The sequence below is a fragment of the Chelonia mydas genome, chromosome 9 (genome assembly GCF_015237465.2).
Source record: "Chelonia mydas isolate rCheMyd1 chromosome 9, rCheMyd1.pri.v2, whole genome shotgun sequence".
Classification (NCBI taxonomy): Eukaryota; Metazoa; Chordata; order Testudines; family Cheloniidae; genus Chelonia; species Chelonia mydas.
In genome coordinates, this window is record NC_057855.1 from 54384205 (window position 1) to 54406604 (window position 22400).

General features: G+C 46.6%; 1 protein-coding gene across 22 annotated transcripts in view; it reads right to left on the reverse strand.

Moving 5' to 3' along the window:
• Positions 1-22400, reverse strand: part of FARP2 (FERM, ARH/RhoGEF and pleckstrin domain protein 2) — a 217540-nt gene that overhangs the window by 95771 nt on the left and 99369 nt on the right. For 14 of the 22 annotated variants that reach the window (XR_005226739.1, XR_006283770.1, XR_006283769.1 and 11 more), the window contains one exon: positions 7806-7956. Coding sequence is in view for 18 of the 22 variants with exons in the window: in XM_037908752.2 (XP_037764680.1) it covers positions 7806-7956 (151 nt within the window). In the remaining 4 variants the exon portion in view is untranslated. The remainder of the gene's footprint in view (positions 1-7805; positions 7957-22400) is intronic. The other 8 variants (XM_043522447.1, XM_037908753.2, XM_037908763.2 and 5 more) reach the window with 1 other exon arrangement.

The window sequence follows — 22400 nt, forward strand, 5'->3', positions numbered from 1 at the left end:
AGCATGCTGCTAGAGGCTCAAAGGTATGCCCCATGAGCCTAGAGAGGACCAAGTTAAGATCCCAAGCAGGAACCGGTTGGCAGATGTGCGGGTACAACCTGTCGAGGCCCTTCAGGAAGCGACTAACCAGGGGGTTAGCAAAAACCGAGCAGCCCTGTACCCCCAGGTGGAAAGCTGAGATGGCAGCCAGGTGTACTCTTATAGAGGACAAAGAGGAGACCTTCCTGCTTTAGGTGGAAAAATTAATCCAAATTTGGGGCACTGAGGCTAGCACCGGGGGAAAGTCGCGCTGAGGTGACCAGGCTGAAAATCTCTTCCACTTGTCCAGGTACGTGGCCCTAGTGGAGGGTTTCCTACTGCCCAAGAGAACCTGTCTGACTTGTTCTGAACAGGAGAGCTCGGATGGGTTCAGCCACGGAGCCTCCAGGCTGTGAGATGCAGCAACTGCAGGTTCGGGCACTGGAGCCGCCCATGATCCTGCGTGAGAAGGTCCGGGAAAAACAGCAGGGTAATCAGGGCTCCCACCGTTATGTCTAGGAGAGACGTGTACCAATGCTGGCGGGGCCAGGCTGGTGCTATGAGAATGACCCGAGCCCGGTCTCTGCGGATCTTGAGCAGGACTTTGTGGATGAGCGGTACGGGTGGGAAGGCGTATAGAAGGAGGAGGAACTCGTCCGCTGTGGAGCCCGGACTGTGATTCTTGAAGGTGCAGAACTGCTGACACTTCCTGCTGTATTGCATGGCGAAGACGTCGATCAGGGGACAGCCCCACCTCTGGAAGAGCGAAGATGCGACGTCCGGGTGAGGGGACCACTCGTGGCTGTGAAAAGACGTGCTGAGGCTGTCTGCCAGCTCATTTTTGATCCCTGGAAGGTACGACGCCTGTCGATCAACTGAGTGCTCTATACAAAAGTCCCATAACCTGAGGGCTTCCTGGCACAGGGGAGAGGAGCGTGCACCCCCCTGTTTGTTGATATAGAACATCGCGGTTGTATTGTCTGTCATGACTGATACACATCGACCTGCTAGATATGGGCAGAATGACTGACACGCTAGGCATATGCCCTGAGCTCCCTGACATTGATATGAAGACAGAGACCTGTCTGTGACCAGAAGCCCTGAGTCCTGTGGTCCCTCAGAAGAGTCCCCCTCCCAAATCTGACGCATCCGTTACTAGAGTCAGGGATGGTTGTGGGGCAGTGAAGGGGACTCCTGAGCACACCTGCTAAGCGTCCGTCCACCACAGGAGCGAGTCGAGGATGGGGCGAGGCAGGGTCATGATCCTGTCCAAGCTGTCCCTGGCAGGTCTGTACACTGACGCAAGTCATGACTGAAGCGGCCGAAGCCTGAGTCTGGCGTGCTGAACCATGTATGTACAGGCTGCCATGTGGCCGAGTAGTTTGAGACAATTTCTCGCGGTGGTGGTGGGGAACTGCCTGAGTCCCTGGATCATGGCGTCGAGAGCCTAGAATCTCGTCTGCGGGAGGAATGCTCTGACTTGAGTTGAGTCCAGATCCGCTCCTATGAACTCTATCCTCTGGACCGGGGACAGAGTTGATTTTGCCTCGTTCAGTAGGAGGCCCAGATTCTCGAAGGTAGCTCTGATGAATGCCACCTGAGCCCTGGATCGGCCTTTGATCAGCCAGTCATCGAGGTATGGGAACACCTGTACCTGATGTTTCCGCAGAAAGGCAGCAATGACTGCCATGCACTTGGTGAAGACTCGAGATGCCGCTGACAGGCCGAAAGGGAGGACCATAAATTGGTAATGGGAACCGATTGTTGTTTTGCGGTATTGCTGTGTGAAAATACGCATCCTTCAAGTCGAGGGTGGCATACCAGTCTGCTGGATCCAATGAAGGGATAACAGAGGTCAAGGAGACCATGAGAAACCTGAGTTTCCTCATAAACTTGTTGAGGTCGCGCAGGTCCAGGATAGGCCTTAGACTGCCTTTGGCATTAGGAAATAGTGGGAATAGAAACCCTCGTCCCTGTGCTCCAGTGGAACCTCCTCCACAGCCCTTAGCGCTAGGAGCAATTGAACCTCCTGAATGAGAAGTTGCTTGTGAGAAGGGTCCCTGAAGAGGGACGGGGAAGGGGGGGAGGAAGAGTGGGAGGACACAGAATTGGATGGAGTATCCCCTCGCTACCGTGCGAAGCACCCAGCGGTCCAAAGTTATACAGGACCATGAACTGTAGAAAGGGGAGGAAAAGATAAGGCGGGGTGAATCCAGTCTCTGGTCTGGTGTGCTGTCCTCGACCGCACCCTCAAAATGTCGGTTTAGAGCCAGAGGGTGCTTTGGGCAGGCCTTGATTAGCGGAGGGATGTTGTCTTCTCCTACCACTCCGGTTCCTCCTCCTAGCATTGTCCTGGTGATTCTGCTGTTGGAACCTTTGAGGAGGTTGTGGGAGGAAATGTCTGTGCTATGTGGTGGTGGTATGCAAGCCCAAGGATCTGAGGGTGGCTCGGGAATCTTTTAGGCTGTGGAGTCGTTTGTCTGTCTTCTCTGAAAACAGAGTCTCACCCTCAAATGGGAGGTCCTGAATCGTTTGTTGGACTTCATAGGGTAACCCTGAGACTTGCAACCAGCCCCCCACCATTGCATAGCCACTCCTGTTGCCATGACACTTGTGGCGGCGTCTGCAGCATCTAAGGCTGCCTGCAGTGAAGTGCGGGAGACTAATTTTCCTTCTTCCACCAAGGCGGTGAACTCTGACTGAGAGTCCAAAGGGACGAGCTCCGTGAACTTAGCCATGGAAGCACAGGTGTTATAAGAGTACCTGCTCACAATGGCCTGCTGGTTAGCAATATGGAGTTGTAGACTGCCAGTGGAGTAGATTTTTCTACCCACGAGGTCCAGACGTTTAGCGTCCCTATTCTTTGAGGAAGAATCTTGGAAACCTTGTCTCTCCCGTTGGTTAGTCGCATCGACAACCAATGAGTCTGGAGGTAGAGATGCTCAAAGCCTCTGGAGGGGACGAAATACCGGCGCTCATTGCATTTGGCAGTGGGTGGCAGAGATGCCAGCATCTGCCATAGAGTTTTGGTGGTGTCCACCACCATCTTTATAAGGGGTAACGCTACCCACGAGAGCCCCGAGGGTGCTAGGATGTCCACCATGGGATCCGTGTCCTCAACCACCTCCTCGGCCTTGATGCCCAAGCCTTGGGCAGCCCTGCAGAGCAACTGCTGTAAAACTCTGTTCTCCTCTAACGCAGGGGCTATGGATGTCCCTGCCAATGCTTCATCCGGCAATGAGGCGGAGGAAGCGTGTGCCAGTGGTGGAAGCTCCCTACCGTCTGCCCCAGAGGGGTCACATGATTCCTGGGGCAGCATCGGAGGAGGTGGTGCAGATAATGGTGCTGGGGCCGTAGGCGTCATAGCCAATGTCAGCGTCAGCATCAGTCTCACAGGAGGGAGCTGCATCGGCACACTTACAGGAGCTGCTGGGGTCAGGGGGCCCGGTACTGAGATCGGCACCTGGGCCGTAAGCGCCTGTATCGAGGTCAATGTTGACAATGGTGCAGGCATGGGAGACGGGTGTGTCGATGTCGTGAAGGCCGGTGCCGAAGTCGGAGTCGAGCACAGTGCCGATGACAGTGCCGGAGGAAAAAGCGTTGGGAACGTAGGCACCGGGTGTGGATGCACAGCGGAAGGCGGTACGTAAGTGGTGGAGGCAACTAAAGATGCCGCTGAGCGTAGGCCCTGGGTTCCTCCCTGACCCTAGTGATAAGCCCAGGGAGTCCAGAAGGGCCAATGAGGTGGGTTCTGCCACTGTGGAGGCCACACCTGATGCTCCCTTCTGTCTCTGCCTGACCTCACTCTATGGCTTCTGCTCCTACTTGGGAGCTATAGGAGTCGGGCTCTGACTCCAAGGTCTCAGACACTGAAGACCATGGAGGAGCCGATCCTTGGTGTTTTGAATGGCGAGAGCTCAGAGAGCGGGAAATCTCTCTGTTGGAGTGTGCAGGTGCTGATGGACTAGGCGAAGGGGCGTGCCTCGATATCCCTTTCCCTTAGAATGCACCGAAGGACAGGGCTCCGTCGGCGTTGAGGGTTCCTCCCTGGCAGGCGAGAACGGTGCTGTCAGGTGGAGGAGATCTCTGGTGACCTGGTACGCTTCCGGCATGGACGGGAGCTGAAGCTGCTGTGTAGGCGCCAGAGATTGAGGTGGGGCCAGACTCGACTGCCTTACCTGGACAGGAGTTGACAAAGCCCCGGAAGGAGACGCTGAGGAAAGGCCCGCCTCGGGTCACACTTCTCGAGGCTTAGCCGGAGAATGGTCATCCGGCTTTTTCTTCTTTTGAGGCACCGGTGAATGGGAGCGGTGCCTACTATCAGAATGAATCATAGAATATCAGGATTGGAAGGGACCTCAGGAGGTCATCTAGTCCAACCCCCTGCTCAAAGCAGGACCAACCCCCAATTTTTGCCCCAAATCCCTAAATGGCCCCCTCAAGGATTGAACTCACAACCCTGGGTTTAGCAGGCCAATGTTCAAACCACTGAGCTATCCCTCCCCACACCGCTGTGGCGGTGCCGAGCGTCCCTGGAGGAGCCCTTCCTTGGTGCCGAAGTTGCCGACGGCGACGGGGCGTTCCGCGTCGAGGACGACGCCGTCAGGATCGGGTCTCTCGAGCCCGGGCCAGAGTGGGGGCGCAAGGCTGTCTCCATGACGATCACCTTCAGCTGCTGTTTCCATTCTTTAAGCATTCTCAGGCAGAACTCACGGCAGATCTTGCAACGATCTTTCTGATGAGTCTCCCCCAGGCACCAAAGACACGACGAGTGCGGATGACTCTGAGGCATGCACTTGGCTCAAGCTGCACAGTTCTTAAATCCTGGGGACCGTGGCATGCCACGGCGCTGGGGCCAGAGTGGTGGGGGGGAACCCCCAACTACTATACTATACTAAACTTTAAACTGGTACTACTAACAACTAACTAACTATATACACAGAATAATGAAGAAAACTTGCTGAGCAAGAGCCAAGGGAAGTTCCAGCCACCGTCACCGGCGGTAAGAACGAAATGAAGGGGTGGCAGGTCGGCAGGGCTATATATTAGACGCCATAAGGGCGCGACTCCAGGGGGTGCTGAGGCCGACCCGATGGATGCTGCTAAGGGAAAAATCTTCCGGCCACCATGCACGTGCGCGCGCACACACCTGATTGGAATTGACATGAATAAGCACTCGAAGACGAATCCAGTCTCCCTTTTCCAATGTTGGAATGATTGTTGATAAGGTACCTATCTTGAACTTCTGAGCCTTGACAAACTTGTTGAGAGCTCTGAGATCCAATATGGGTCTCCAACCTCCCTTTCTTTTGGATATTAGGAAGTAATGAGGGGTGAACCCCTTGCCTCTCAGATGCTATGAGACTGGTTCTATGGCCCCTAACTGGAGGAAGCAATCTATCTCCAGTCGTAGTAACTCTTGTGAGAAGGGTCCCTGAATAGGGTCTGGGAAAGGGGTTATGGAGGTGAAGTGACTGGAGTACCCAGATCGGATGATCTCTAAAACCCATCAGTCCGACGTTATGCATTCCCAGGCACTGCAGAACACTGCCGATCATGGGCCAAATGGGTATACAACCATAGGTGGTTGCGTCAGTTGTAGCGAGTGGTCTCGTGGCGCCTCGACTGCCCATCAAAAGGGGTGTTTATATGCGGTTGGTTGGGATGCGGTTTACAGGCCAGACAGTTTGCGCTTCAGGAATTTCCCATTCTTCCTCTGTGGTTCGTAATGGCGCTGAGGTTAATATTGATCTGCATATGGTCTCTGCTGAGACTGGGGACTAAAATGCCTCTTTTCCTCCAGCGTACAGATTCCCTGCAACCTCAGGATAGCCCTGGAATCCTTTAGGATATGAAGGGAGGCGTTGGTCTTTTTGGTGAAGAGCTTCGTACCCTCAAAAGGAAGATCTTCCACTATAGACCGCACCTCTTTTGGGAATCCTGATAAGTGGAGCCATGATGCTCATTGCATCACATCGCCATGGAGATGGACCTAGCTGCTGTGTTGGTGGCATCGAGGGCCGATTGTAGCGATGTTTTTGCTACTAATTTTCCCTCTTCTATGATGGCTTTAAAGGATTGCTGGTGTCCCTTGAGCAGTTTTTCAGTAAAGTCATTGAGTTTGTAAATGCCCACGCACTGTGTCTAGCCTGGTGGTGCGGCATGAGGAGAGACAATGCATGTGCGGGACCAATAGACACAGCTACCAAAGTTCTCTAATCAGCAGCGCAGGGAAGTAGACACACCTACAGTGGAGCACCCATAGAATCATAGAATATCAAGGTTGGAAGGGACCTCAGGAGGTCATCTAGTCCAACCCCCTGCTCAAAGCATAGGGCCATATGAGCAAATGCTGAAGGAATTGGATATCTTTAATTTGGAAAAAGAGGAGATTAAGGGGGGACATGATAGCAGTCTTCAAATACTTGAAAAGCTGCCATAAAAAAGATGGAGAAAGGTTGTTCTCTCTTGCCACAGAGGGCAGCACAAGAGGCAATGGGTTCAAACTACAGCATAGCAGATTTAGATTAAATCTCAGGGAAAACTTCCTAACTGTAAGAACAGTAGGACAATGGAACAGACTGCCAAGGGTGGTTGTAGAAGCTCCTTCACTGGAAGTTTTCAAAAGGAGGCTGGACAGCCATCTGTCCTGGATGGTTTAGAGACAACAAATCCTGCATTTTAGCAGAGGGTTAGACAGGATGACCCTTGTGGTCCCTTCTGACCCTACAGTTCTGTGATTTAAGGTCAGCTATTAAAAAAAGTCAGACGAGATTTGTAGATTAAAGTTACTGACAGTTACTGTCATAAATATAAAGGGAAGGGTAAACCACTTTAAAATCCCTCCTGGCAAGAGGAAAAATCCTCTCACCTGTAAAGGGTTAAGAAGCTAAAGGTAACCTCACTGGCACCTGACCAAAATGACCAATGAGGAGACAAGATACTTTCAAAAGCTGAGAGGAGGGAGAGAAACAAAGGGTCTCTGTCTGTCTTTATGCTGCCTTTGCTGGGGATAGACCAGGAATGGAGTCTTAGAACTTTTAGTAAGTAATCTAGCTAGGTACATGTTAGATTATGATTTCTTTAAATGGCTGAGAAAAGAATTGTGCTGAATAGAATAACTATTTCTGTCTGTGTATCTTTTTGTAACTTAAGGTTTTGCCTACGGGGATTCTCTATGTTTTGAATCTAATTACCCTGTAAGGTATCTACCATCCTGATTTTACAGAGGGGATTTCTTTACTTCTATTTACTCCTATTTCTATTAAAAGTCTTCTTGTAAGAAAACTGAATGCTTTTTCATTGTTCTCAGATCCAAGGGTTTGGGTCTGTGGTCACCTATGCAAATTGGTGAGGCTTTTTATCCAACATTTCCCAGGAAAGGGGGGGTGCAAGTGTTGGGAGGATTGTTCATTGTTCTTAAGATCCAAGGGTCTGGGTCTGTAGTCACCTAGGCAAATTGGTGAGGCTTTACCAAACCTTGTCCAGGAAGTGGGGTGCAAGGTTTTGGGAAGTATTTGGGGGGAAAGACGTTTCCAAACAGCTCTTCCCCAGTAACCAGTATTTGTTTGGTGGTGGTAGCGGCCAATCCAAGGACAAAGGGTGGAATATTTTGTACCTTGGGGAACTTTTTGACCTAAGCTGGTAAAGATAAGCTTAGGAGGTTTTCATGCAGGTCCCCACATCTGTACCCTAGCGTTCAGAGTGGGGGAGGAACCTTGACAGTTACTTAAGGAATTATAATCAAAAGGAAGATGTACTTATCTGGTGTCATTTCCCCAACCTACCTGGAATACTAGTATGCCCATGTGTGAAACAGCCAGGTTAATTTTCGACCCCTCACGGTCAGATGCAAGGTGAAATCTAATGCCATACATCTCCAGTTTCCGAGCAATTTCAAGCACCTGGAAATCTGACTCAGCAGGAGTTTGGCCCCTCCAGTGAGGAACAAAAGCATAAAAATACAGAATATTAAAAACAACATAATTTTATAATACTTCCAAAGGGTCCAAAGTAATTAATTAATCTATATGTCCAGAACTAAGCAATAATTTTCTGCCTAATTTACATTGACAATTTCACTCCATGAAAGTATTACTGCTACCTCTGAAATATGACTAACAAAATATATCTGGGAGAAACTGATACAGAGAAGCAATTGAAAACTGGTATGAAGGTTATCTGATTCAAAACCCAGAAAGAGGTCAATAGATCACTGTCCAAACAGGAATCCTGTTCAGTTTTTATTTCTTCCTTAGGTATACATCGATATACCCAGAAAACAAGGGGGGAGTTGAGAATATTGCAAAACAGCATGACAGAAACACAGCAAATGTTGCAACAACACAGGACAATCTAAAATGGGATTATAAAATCAGATTAGAATTATCCAGATAACATTGTATGAAATTAAGTATACAGTACGTTCGAAGCATAGGCACTTCATTTTTAAAAAAATCTAGGAAAACCTAATATAATCAGGCCCTATGCATTCCATGATTCTATGGTCGTAGAATTTACCCACTGCCACAGAACTGTAATCCAAACCCCTAGGTCTCTCTTTTAAAAATATCACATTTATACCCCTTACAGTTGCTTAGACAATGGCGAAAACCAGTGGGGTTTGCAAACTTTCTGAGTTTGCAAAGAGCCTGAAATAATAGTTCAGAGAGGTGTGACTTGCCCTCAGGACTTGCCATCAGACTTCATGATACCACAGTCACAGAATTCAGCACGTTTTTTGCTATGGAATTTGTCAGTTTCCTGCAGCCATACATCTGACATTCCCCCCGATCTTCCTGCACTGCCAAAACATGCCTGCACCTTCTCTTGTTTTCCATCTTTCCCCACCTCGGGGAATCAACTGGATTTCAGCATACCCTTCTATAGAGCACAGCAGCAGGTCAGCAGGAAAACAAGTCAAGTCTAGCTTGCTGACAGGGACTGGGTGGAACCTGAAGTGTAGACTGTCCAGCTGAGCTTCCCAGGATGAACACCACAATAGACAGACAATACCCCAGGAACAGAGAAGATGAGATACTGAAGCTGGCTTCAAGATCACCACTTCCATGATACGTACTGAGGTAAGGAGCTATTGAGCAAGGCCACTTGGACAACATTTAAACTGCTGAGACCCATAGATGTGGACTGCCCAGAAAACAGTGAAAAACACAATCTTCAAAAGTAACCCTTGCTGAAAATAATGACTGCCAAATTTACATCAAATTAGTGTTTTCAACTGTAAGTCATAGTTGTTTGTGAGTTTGAGGGTACAACCCTCATGGAGATGGGAATTAAGGATATTTCACAAAGCCAGAATAAAAAGAACATTGCCATGGAATTTAGGAGTTCTTGCCACACAATTTAGTCCCACAGTGCTGCAGAATACACAAAGGTCTGATTATAATAGGAGTTTGGTGTAACTGGCTGACAAAGGCAACCTCAAAATTTAGAGGTTCGGCAACATAACACTATACTAAAAGATCCCACAATGATTACTATAGCACTATTTCTGATCAAGTGCGGTCTTTGCCATATACATTAGTGCACTGAATATAAAAAAGGCAACAAATGGAATTTTTCATACAACAGTTTAATGGAAGGAAACTGGATGATGGAGGAAGGGTAGGGGGCTGGAAAAAAGTAAAGGAACTAAGCAATTTTTGCTTAGAACTGACTAGCCTCAACACTGGCTGGATTTATGTATGCCATGTTAAAACATGCTTTCAGAATTTTTTTTTCCCCAGGGAACAGCTCTCCCCCCATAATAGATATTTAATTCCTTTAGAATAGACCATATGCTATTTAGGGTATGATCTGTCTATTTTTGTGTACTATCCTGTGCCAAGTGTAACATGAGCATTAAATAAATGAATAGCATTAAATAAATGAATAATATTTTCCTGCAATACCCTTTCCTTATTCTAGCCTTTTTTCTTAAAGATGCCTACTCCTAACAGTTTATAGAGTTACCATTAAGACCAGATATCTTTGTTCTATTTCTAAAAAGTAAAGTTTTTCTGTTGAACATGTTCAGACGAATTATTAATAATTAAAGTAGAACTTATGGAAATAGGGACCTCTTAACTGCATGTATGGACCATCTTTAAAATTAATACGAGTACAACCACAGAACCCATTCAGAATGCAATCCTTTTAAATATGAACAAGTACTGCAGGTATCATGATTCTCTGACTTTTACAACTGGTTACATACTGGAAAATCATTGTGCTACACAGGTTCTGGGTGAGTATGAGGTGGTTAAAACATTCAGTCTAGTTTCTACTTCTTTATTCTGTACTGACTTTGAAAAAATATCAATCTTCAAAATGGAAAATCCTGAAAAGATTTTTTCCCAACTACAAAAATTTCAGGGGTTCAAAAGGAGTTCAGTATTTTCAAAGATTTAGTCTATATTGTGTTTTTCATCAAATTTGGGTATGATGTAGCCAAATAAACTTTATATACAAAGTATAATTACAACAGTATGACTTTTGTGAGCAGATAAGGCCAAAGTTGCATCTCTGTAGGATAAGTGATAAAAGGTTGGAAATGTAAATTTTGGCCATAAATTCACAAGTTACCCAACTTCAAGCTTAGTGTGTACAACACAATGGGCCAAACTCATTCCTGGTGTAATGCCACAATCTCAGAAAGAGGATGTTAGGGCTTCATACGGTAAAAAATAAAATTACAGAAACGTGGTTACAACATGGTGGCTGAAGAATTTGGAATACTGTATATCCAAAAAAACTTCTAGGCACAAACTCAGGTGAGTAACTTGAGTACTATTTTATTACGTATAAAAACCGCCAGAGTTTAACTCTTCAAATTTATCCAGTAAAGAGCACAATACTTGTCAGAAATAATAGAATTTTTAAAAAATTGCCTGCACCTACAATAGAAGGAACTTTCTAAAGTGGTTTCAGAGTAGCAGCCGTGTTAGTCTGTATCCGCAAAAAGAAAAGGAGTACTTGTGGCACCTTAGAGACTAACAAATTTATTTGAGCATAAGCTTTCATGAGCTACAGCTCACTTCATCGGATGCATTCAGTGGAAAATACAGTGGGGAGATTTATATACACAGAGAACATAAAACAATGGGTGTTACCATACACACTGTAACAAGAGTGATCAGGTAAGGTGAGCTATTACCAGCACAGGAGACGGGGGGGGGGGGGGGGGGGGGGGAGCTTTTGTAGTGATAATCAAGGTGGGCCATTTCCAGCAGTTGACAAGAACGTCTGAGGAACAGTGGGGGGGGGGGGGGAATAAACATGGGGAAATAGTTTTACTTTGTGTAATGACACATCCACTCCCAGTCTTTATTCAAGCCTAAGTTAATTGTATCCAGTTTGCAAATTAATTCCAATTCAGCAGTCTCTTGTTGGAGTCTGTTTTTGAAGTTTTTTTGTTGAAGAATTGCCACTTTTAGGTCTGTAGTCAAGTGACCAAAGAGACTGAAGTGTTCTCCGACTGGTTTTTGAATGTTATAATTCTTGACGTCTGATTTGTGTCCATTTATTCTTTTACGTAGAGACTGTCCAGTTTGACCAATGTACATGGCAGAGGGGCATTGCTGGCACGTGATGGCATATATCACATTGGTAGATGTGCAGGTGAACGAGCCTCTGATAGTGTGGCTGATGTGATTAGGCCCTATGATGGTGTCCCCTGAATAGATATGTGGACACAGTTGGCAACGGGCTGTGTTGCAAGGATAGGTTCCTGGGTTAGTGTTTTTGTTGTGTGGTGTGCGGTTGCTAGTGAGTATTTGCTTCAGGTTGGGGGGCTGTCTGTAAGCAAGGACTGGCCTGTCTCCCATGATCTGTGAGAGTGACGGGTTGTCCTTCAGGATAGGTTGTAGATCCTTGATGATGCGTTGGAGAGGTTTTGGTTGGGGGCTGAAGGCGATGGCTAGTGGCGTTCTGTTACTTTCTTTGTTGGGCCTGTCCTGTAGTAGGTAACTTCTGGGTATTCTTCTGGCTCTGTCAATCTGTTTCTTCACTTTATCAGGTGGGTATTGTAGTTGTAAGAACGCTTGATAGAGATCTTGTAGGTGTTTGTCTCTGACTGAGGGATTGGAGCAAATGCAGTTGTATCGCAGAGTTTGGCTGTAGACAATGGATCGTGTGGTGTGGTCTGGATGAAAGCTGGAGGCATGTAGGTAGGCATAGCGGTCAGTAGGTTTCCAGTATAGGGTGTTGTTTATGTGACCATCGCTTATGAGCTCCTTAGTGTCCAGGAAGTGGATCTCTTGTGTGGACTGGACCAGGCTGAGGTTGATGGTGGGATGGAAATTGTTGAAATCATGGTGGAATTCCTCAAGGGCTTCTTTTCCATGGGTCCACATGATGATGTCATCAATGTAGCGCAAGTAGAGTAGGGGCATTAGGGAACGAGAGCTGAGGAAGCGTTGCTGTAAGTCAGCCATAAAAATGTTGGCATACTGTGGGGCCATGCGGGTACCCATAGCAGTGCCGCTGATTTGAAAGTATACATTGTCCCCAAATGTGAAATAGTTATGGGTGACGACAAGTCACAAAGTTCAGCCACCAGGTTTGCCGTGACATTATCTGGGATACTGTTCCTGACGGCTTGTAGTCCATCTTTGTATGGAATGTGGGTGTAGAGGGCTTGTACATCCATAGTGGCTAGGATGGTGTTCTTGGGAAGATCACCGATGGATTGTAGTTTCCTCAGGAAGCCACTGATGTCTCGAAAAAAAAAGCTGGACGTGCACAAGTCCTTGGGGCCGGACGAGTTGCATCCGAGAGTGCTAAAGGAATTGGCGAATGTGATTGCAGAGCCATTGGCTATTATCTTTGAAAACTCGTGGTGAACGGGGGAAGTCCCAGATGACTGGAAAAAGGCTAATGTAGTGCCAATCTTTAAAAAAGGGAAGGAGGAGGATCCTGGGAACTACAGGCCAGTCAGCCTCACCTCAGTCCCCGGAAAAATCATGGAGCAGGTCCTCAAGGAATCAATCCTGAAGCACTTACATGAGAGAAAAGTGATCAGGAATAGTCAGCATGGATTCACCAAGGGTAGGTCATGCCTGACTAATCTAATAGCCTTCTATGATGAGATTACTGATTCTGTGGATGAAGGGAAAGCAGTGGATGTATTGTTTCCTGACTTTAGCAAAGCTTTTGACACGGTCTCCCACAGTATTCTTGTCAGCAAGTTAAAGAAGTATGGGCTGGATGAATGCACTATAAGGTGGGTAGAAAGTTGGCTAGATTGTCGGGCTCAACGGGTAGTGATCAATGGCTCCATGTCTAGTTGGCAGCCGGTGTCAAGTGGAGTGCCCCAGGGGTCGGTCCTGGGGCCGGTTTTGTTCAATATCTTCATAAATGATCTGGAGGATGGTGTGGATTGCACTCTCAGCAAATTTGCGGATGATACTAAACTGGGAGGAGTGGTAGATACGCTGGAGGGCAGGGATAGGATACAGAGGGACCTAGACAAATTGGAGGATTGGGCCAAAAGAAACCTGATGCGGTTCAATAAGGATAAGTGCAGGGTCCTGCACTTAGGACGGAAGAACCCCACGCACTGCTACAGACTAGGGACCGAATGGCTAGGCAGCAGTTCTGCGGAAAAGGACCTAGGGGTGACAGTGGACGAGAAGCTGGATATGAGTCAGCAGCGTGCCCTTGTTGCCAAGAAGGCCAATGGCATTTTGGGATGTATAAGTAGGGGCATAGCGAGCAGATCAAGGGACGTGATCGTTCCCCTCTATTCGACATTGGTGAGGCCTCATCTGGAGTACTGTGTCCAGTTTTGGGCCCCACACTACAAGAAGGACGTGGATAAATTGGAGAGAGTCCAGCGAAGGGCAACAAAAATGATTAGGGGTCTGGAACGCATGACTTATGAGGAGAGGCTGAGGGAACTGGGATTGTTTAGTCTGCAGAAGAGAAGAATGAGGGGGGATTTGATAGCTGCTTTCAACTACCTGAGAGGTGGTTCCAGAGAGGATGGTTCTAGACTATTCTCAGTGGTAGAAGAGGACAGGACAAGGAGTAATGGTCTCAAGTTGCAGTGGGGGAGGTTTAGGTTGGATATTAGGAAAAACTTTTTCACTAGGAGGGTGGTGAAACACTGGAATGCGTTACCTAGGGAGGTGGTAGAATCTCCTTCCTTGGAAGTTTTTAAGGTCAGGCTTGACAAAGCCCTGGCCTGGATGATTTGATTGGGGATTGGTCCTGCTTTGAGCAGGGGGTTGGACTAGATGACCTCCTGAGGTCCCTTCCAACCCTGATATTCTATGATTCTATGAAGATAGCTGGGAGTGCTGGTAGCGTAGGACCTGAGGACGGAGTCTACACAGCCAGACAATCCTGCTGTCAGGGTGCCAATGCCTGAGATGATGGGGCGTCCAGGATTTCCAGGTTTATGGATCTTGGGTAGCAGATAGAATACCCCTGCTCGGGGTTCTAGGGATGTGTCTGTGCGGATTTGTTCTTGTGCTTTTTCAGGGAGTTTCTTGAGCAAACGCTGTAGTTTCTTTTGGTAACTCTCAGTGGGATCAGAGGGTAATGGCTTGTAGAAAGTGGTGTTGGAGAGCTGCCTAGCAGCCTCTTGTTCATATTCCGACCTATTCATGATGACGACAGCACCTCCTTTGTCAGCCTTTTTGATTATGATGTCAGAGTTGTTTCTGAGACTGTGGATGGCATTGTGTTCTGCACGGCTGAGGTTATGGGGCAAGTAATGCTGCTTTTCCACAATTTCAGGCCGTGCACTTCGGCGGATGCACTCTATGTAGAAGTCCAGTCTGTTTCGACCTTCAGGAGGAGTCCACCCAGAATCCTTCTTTTTGTAGTCTTGGTAGGAAGACTTGGTAGGAAGGTCTCTGTGGATTAGTATGTTGTTCAGAGGTGTGTTGGAAATATTCCTTGAGTCAAAAATAGGATTCTAGGTCACCACAGTACTGTATCATGTGCCAGGCATCTGATAGGACAGAAAGCTTATGCTCAAATAAATTTGTTAGTCTCTAAGATGCCACAAGTACTCCTTTTCTTTTTGCGAATACAGACTAACACGGCTGCTACTCTATTACCTAATAGGTCATTCTCATCTCTAATTTGATGATTTCATACAAATTGAAAACTGTTACTGATTCAGCACTGTCTCGAGATTTCATTCCATGGGTGTGGATAATAAATAGGAGTGAAATTTTGGTTTTCATAGGTAGGAGGTTATGGAATATGATCTGTGAAGGAGCATGCTGAAGGAAGCAGGGCTCTTAAGGAGTCCTACCTACTTCTGTATGATACAGAAAGGCGTGTGTAGAATGAGAAAATGGTTTGTATTTTATTGATTGCACATATTGCACAGAGGAAAGCATTCTACTGCTGTATAGCAAATAAATGAATATTATGGAATTTCTTTACTGTATTTTTTTTTAAATGTAAGAAATTTTGTTTTAAAAAAATCCCTATTTTTAGAAGAATGTTAATGTTGCAAAATGAAACTGTCAGATTAGGAAATGACAAAATTAAGGTTACTTGTGCAATTTTGGTTAGAAATTTTAAATCTCTGTCCTTTCCTGGAAAATGTTTGTGTAATAGATGTAATCTGGAAGCATTTGCAAATCTAAAAATAAGTGTGACATCCTTCCATTTCTTTTCCATTATCTCACTGGCGTTGGGGATCCTTCATCTTTTTAGTCTGATTTGTGAAGTTCCCACATTTTCCCTCAATTTACACATATCTCATCATTTTCCTTTGGAGGAGTGAGACCTGAATAGAAAACTGAACCCTGGTCTCCTTTATGGCAGCACACAGCACTAGCCTTCTTTTCTGTCCTCTTGATTTCTCTTTTCACCTTTGTCCTTTTATTCCCCTCCTTTTTCCTCCTTCTCAGCTTCTCTTATTTTTAGTGTTTCAATATGTGAGGTGATTTGTTCTTCCACGACACTGACTTTTGAATTAGCTTTTCTGGTGGTAACACTTCTGGTCTGACAAGGAAGAATGAGCTGTTACTGACAGGATGCGGTGTCTCCAGGTTTCTTGGCTTTCCTCTACCTCTACATATTATTTCCTTTCTCAGTTTCAAGTCTACTGCATTTGCAGCTTCTGCTCTGCCTTTACTTACCTGGCACTATTCTGAGTACTACATTTATCTGCGGTATATCCTATAGGCAACTTTAGTCTGGCTTTATATAACTTTATGTACCGCAAGGCTCTGTTCAGTAGGTGGACGTGAAAGTCAGAGCATGTTGTGTACATCTACTTGGATAATGCTTAATTTCTTCAGGCTGATATTGTGTGATATTGTCCATGACTAGGGCTTCTAAGTACTATAGTAATACAAATAATTAATACATGGGTTCACCCCAGTTGATAAAACCAGTAGAATAATATAATGCAACATGAAATCGAAGCAGTGTTTCCAATAGCAGTTCTATATTAAAAGGAAAATAAATGTTTTCACTGAGATAGGATTTTAAAGCTTATATTGTGCTTCTTAAAATGAGTAATTTATTTTGTGTTATGTGTAAAATATGGACTCTACATTTAATCTTTCAGATCTGTTTACTTAGTGCCAAAATAGTCTATTAATGGTACAGCTCTGTAGATGTATATCTCTGCAAGATCCGAAGTTGAACACTTTATATTCTAGTATACCTAAGGACCCCAAACAGGGATTACATTTCTCTTGTACTACGCATTATACAAACAACACAAGGACAGTTCCTGCCTCACACAGTTCACAATTTAGGATTTAAACAACACTCAATAAGTGGTAAACCCAGAACAAACAGCTACAAAGCGGGGAGGGGTGGGGGGAGGGGAGAGACCGCCACAGAATGTTAAAAGGCCCCTCCCTATCCACTGAGGAGAGGTGACCACAGGTTAATAAGGTTCAGCTGAAAAGGGGTTGCTAGAGAACCAGTTGGGTTCAGCTGACTCCAACTGCTTGAGCCCTTTTTAAACCCTCCCGTTAGGAAAGGGGAGGGGAGTGAGGAAAGCAGGGAAGCTGCCAGTAGGCTGGGTGCAGCAAGACACCGAACCTTTCCAGGAAGGGAGGCTGCATTCCCTCCCCAGAAGGGAAAGGAAAACAGACACAAGGGACTGATTGAGGAAAGGTATAGCCTGACCTTGTACCAGCTAGAAGGACTGTCTTGCCCAAACTGTGTCTCCAAGGCTAAAAAGAACTGAGCCTGCTGAGGCGAACAAGATACTTTGCCACATGCAATTTCTAAATATGCAATGCTTTTGCCTCTTCAAGCCATAAAATCTAAATTAATTGTAGGTTTTAAAAACTATATAAAGCAGAGGACACTTATCAGTATCTGGGTTTGACTTTGATCTTCTCCATTACTGTATGGATGTTGTGATAATAATAAATATTGTCTACATATGGATACAGCTGTACGGAAACCTTGCATTGAGACCTTCTGTCCTGAAGGCAGTTCTTGTTGGAAATTACTTTTAATTGGCAGGTAGTCATCCATTGACTTGGGGAAGCCTAAGTAGATTTATCTACTTAATGGATGAACAAAATTAGACCAGATTGTTTTCAGACCAGTCTGTGCAGATTAGTCTACAGCTAACGTCTGAGGATAATTACTTTTAAACTGCTTCTCATTTGTAAATGTTTTCTGTGCAGTGTGAGCTGCTTGTCTTCATTCTGAGTTTTCCCCACTCTCCAAATGCAAACAGTTGGACATCATACCAAAAGGACTGAAGGTAAAAAAATCCATTACAGTCTACATACCACACAGACTATGCTGACAGCTTGTGCCACACACTCTCAAAGAAACTGCGGAACCACCTGATCAACATCCTCTACAGCGCACAGGGAGAGATTAAGAATGAGCTCTCAAAACTGGATACCCTCATAAAAAACCAACCTTCCACACAAACTTCCTCATGGCTGGACTTTACAAAAACTAGACAAGCCATTTACAACACACACTTTGCTTCTCTACAAAAGAAAAAGGACACTAAACTATCTAAACTACTACATGCCACAAGGGGCCACAACAGTGGTTCCCTTAACCCACCCAGCAATATTGTTAATCTATCCAACTACACTCTTAGCCCAGCAGAAGAATCTGTCCTATCAGTGCCAGGCCTGCCCTAGAGCAAAATAGTGGACATTTGTGATTGGTCGCTGAGGCGAAAAGGTCAATTACTGGGTGACCCCATTTTTGGAATATTGTGTCGAGAACACTGTCGTGGATTTTCCACTCATGTTCCTGTGAGAAGTGCCTGCTGAGGTTGTCAGCTGCAGTGTTTGGGCACCCTGGTAGGTATGATGCTGCAATGTTTATATTGTTGCGGATGAGGAGTTCCATAAATTCATGGCTTCTACGCATAGCAAGTAAGACCTGGCTCCTCCTTGGCGATTGATGTAAAACATGCATGCCACATTGTCGGAGAGAATAGAGATTGAGGTTTCTCGTATGAGTGGGAGGAAGTGTCGGCATGCATTATGTACCACGCGGAGTTCCAGGAGATTGATATGTAGTCGGGTTTCCGTCACAGACCACTTGCCTTATACACTGTGGTGACCCAAGTGGGCGCCCCAACCTATCAGGGAGGCATCTGTTGTAATAGTCACTGATGGGAGGTCTCGTTGAAAGGGAATCCTGGAGCATACATTCCCTGGCTGTGTCCACCATTGTAGGGAAAGGATAACCCTTGGTGGTAGTGTCACACGTCTGTTGAGAGAGAGTTTGCTGGGTGCATAGACCGTGCTCAAAAAGTGCTGCAGATAGCGCATATGGAGTCTGGCATACTTTGCTACAAAAGTCGTAGCTGCCATATGTCCCAGAATCTGAAGGTCATGTCCTCACTGAAGTTTGTGGGCTGATGGTCATCGTGGAAGTAAGATGGGTCAATGTAGTGAATCTGTGGTTTGGCAATATTGCCTTGGCTTGTATGGAGTCTAGGTCAGCTCCGATAAACTCCAATCGCTGGGTTGGTTCCGGGGTGGATTTCTTTTCGTTTATCTGTAGACCTAGCTGGTGAAACAGGTCTATTCAGCATGCCTGCCATTTCTTGTCAGTTGGCACCCCTGAGAAGGCAATCGTCCAAACAGGGGAAGATTATGATTCCTTTGCTTCGTAAATGTGCTGCTACTACCGCAAGCGTTTTTGAGAATACAGGGGGAGCAGTGGACAGTCCAAAGGGAAGGACCTGTATTGGTAGTGGTTGGGTCCTACTGTGAACCTTAGGAACCGTCTGTGGGCAGGATGTATTGTAATACGGAAGTCTGCATCTTGGAGGTCGAGGGCTGCAAACCAGTACCCCGCATCTAGCGCTGGGATTATTGTGGCCAGAGTGACCATTTTGAACCGGTGGTTGAGTATGAACCTGTTGAGTTTTCAGAGATCTAAGATTGGTCTCCATCCCCCTCCTTTCTTCTCTGTCAGGAAATATTTGGAATAAAAACCCCTCCCTGGTTCTTCAGCACACAGCAATAGGAGGTGGTCTACTTCCTGTTGCAGAAGGTGCTTGTGAGAGGGGCCCTGAAGAAGGACAGGGAAGGATGGAGGGTAGGGGAGATGGCTGTGAAAGGAATGGTGTAGCAAGATTGTATGATCTCCAAAACCCATGGATCTGTGGTTATCGCAGCCCAGGCATGGTAAAATGGACATAGGCAGTGACCAGAATTGTGGGATGGGGTATCTGTTGGCGCTACAGGTGTGGGGAGGTCGTCCATACCCTCAACCAAGACTTCAAAATTGTGGCTTAGCTGTAGATGGACGAGGCCTGGTTCTGTGGAGCTTGTCGTCTCTGAGCCCGTTGTTTGGATCTGTTCTGAGTGAAGTATCGTGGTTGTTGATGGTTAAACGAGGTGTCTCATGACTTCTGGTATGGTGTAAAGTGAGGGCGTTTGTCAGGCAGTGGGTATATGCCTAGTGTATGCAGTGTCACATGGGAGGCCTTCATGGTATGGAGCACATCATCTGTTTGAGACGAGAAAAATTTCTCTCTATCGAAGGGGAGGTCCTCCACTTTTAGCTGTAGTTCTTTTGGAATTCCCGAAGCCTGCAACCATGCTGTTCTTCTCATAACCACAGCTGTTGCGGTTGTTCGGGCAGCTGTGTCCACTACATTCATTGAGGCTTGCAGCGCTGTGCGGGCTATTAACTGACCCTCGTTGATGATGGCGTTGAGTTGAGGACGTTTATGCTCGGGGAGGTCCTCCATGAGCTCTTTTATTTTACTATAGTTAGAGTAGTTGTAATTTGCTAGTAGAGCAGAATCGTTGGCAACTCTAAGCAAAAGAGTGGGTGACGAGTAAACTTTCCGCCCAAAGAAGTCCAGTCTCTTGTGTTCTTTATCTTGCAGTGAGGAGCGGATATGAGGCTGTTTCCTGTGCTGATTGGAAGCCTCTACTACTAGAGAACAGGCTTGAGGGTGTGAAAACAAAAATTCCATGCCTTTGGCTGGAATGAAGTATTTTTTGTCAGCCCTTTTGTTGGTGGGTGGTGCCAATGCCAGTGTTTGCCATACTACTTTCACAGGCTCTATTATAGCCTCATCCATGGGGAGGGCAATCTTGGTCGATGATGCCGGTTGTAAGATTTTTAACAACTTATGTTGTTTCTCCTGCACTTCATGTAAGGCAATTTCTTGGCTGTTTGCTACTCTTCTGAAGAGTTCTTGGAACTGTTTGAAGTCATCTGGTGTCGTAGGGGTGGACGGTGTCACCACTTCGTCTGGTGCAGAAGATGAGTGTGGGACAGGTGGTGAATCATCCAGGTCTGCCTGTGATAGTATCTCTTCCTCTTCTATCTCGTCTCAGGGGGGTCAGAGGTTTCTCTATGTGGTAATGATGGGTGTACTCTGGAACCTCTTGTTGCTGAGGAAGGGGGACCAGAATAGGGGTTCTGGTATGTGAGCCAAGGACCCCACTGTGGCCACTGCATGGGGTAAGGTGGTAATGGGTAAGACCAGTGCTGCGCATACCAGAGCTGTGAATGCTCGGAGGGATGAGGCTTAGGCTTCACAGCATTCCATGTAGGTCTCATCTGTGATGGAGATGAACGTTGAGAGGAGAAGCGGTTGTCCTGCACATCTCCTTCCTCACCACTTTGCATGGAGAGTGGTGCAAGAGATGAAGGATGGTACCGTGCTAAGTAGCTCGGGGAGTGTTCGGTGCCAAGCAGTGGTGACTGCGGTGCTGAAGAAACTGCTATGTCAGCAGGACGCAGGAGTTGTGCTGGTCCCACCTTGCGGTTGCAATCGAGCATTGGAGCGCTGGATTCGGCTTGTTAGGCGGCAGCAAGTCTTGGGTCAGTGCCGGTGGCGGCAGCATTGATCGCAATGCCGCTGCCTGTGCCGCGCTCTGCACCGGGGTAGTTGGTGCCGTGGAGGAGACTAGACATCTCAACTCCAGTGTTGTGCATTGGGGCTCAGCAGGGGTCCACTGAGGGACGGTGTCGGAGGAGCCCGGTGCCTCATAAGTGCTCACCCTGGATGAGTGGAGCACTGAGGGTAAACACCTCGCTGGGGAAGCTCTCTTTTTCTGAGGGACCCTTGCTCGAGAGGTCGAGGCTCGCTTCCTGACAGTTTTGGAAGTCGGAGCCTTATCAGAGCTCAGGGATCTCGGTTTATGAGACTCCCCGGAGGACGTCTCTTGCAGAGGTTAAAGGGATTTCTCCAGCAGAAGCATTTTCAAGCAGAGATCCCTGTCACGTCTTCCCTTTGTTATTAACTTGGTGCAATGTATGCATTTCTGGGAGATATGAGTTTCTCCCAGACAGCGAATGCAGGATGTGTGGCAGTCAGAGACCGGCATCATTTCACAGCAGGAGTCACACTTTTAAAATCCTGTTGAGCCCAGCATGACTGCAGTTAAGCCTCTCCCACCTCTCAAGATATAAGGGTGGGAGTTAATTGTAAAGGTAAACTGGAGAAACTGTTCCAAAACGGGGAGTTAAGGAAAGAAAAAGTCTTCTTCTTTCTTCTCTTTTCCTTTTCTTTTCCTGCTTTCAACTACCTGAAAGGGGGTTCCAAAGAGGATGGATCTAGACTGTTCTCAGTGGTAGCTGGTGACAGAACAAGGAGTAATGGTCTCAAGTTGCAGTGGGGGAGGTTTAGGTTGGATATTAGGAAAAACTTTTTCACTAGGAGGGTGGTGAAACACTGGAATGCGTTACCTAGGGAGGTGGTGGAATCTCCTTCCTTAGATATTTTTAAGGTCAGGCTTGATAAAGCCCTGGCTGGGATGATTTACTTGGGGATTGGTCCTGCTTTGAGCAGGGGGTTGGACTAGATGACCTCCTGAGGTCCCTTCCAACCCTGATATTCTATGATTCTCCTTTTTTTTTTTTTTTAAAGAAAAACCTCTAAGAGGAACTAAGGAAACTATGTAACTATGTATAGACTTAGACTAACTAAACAATGTACT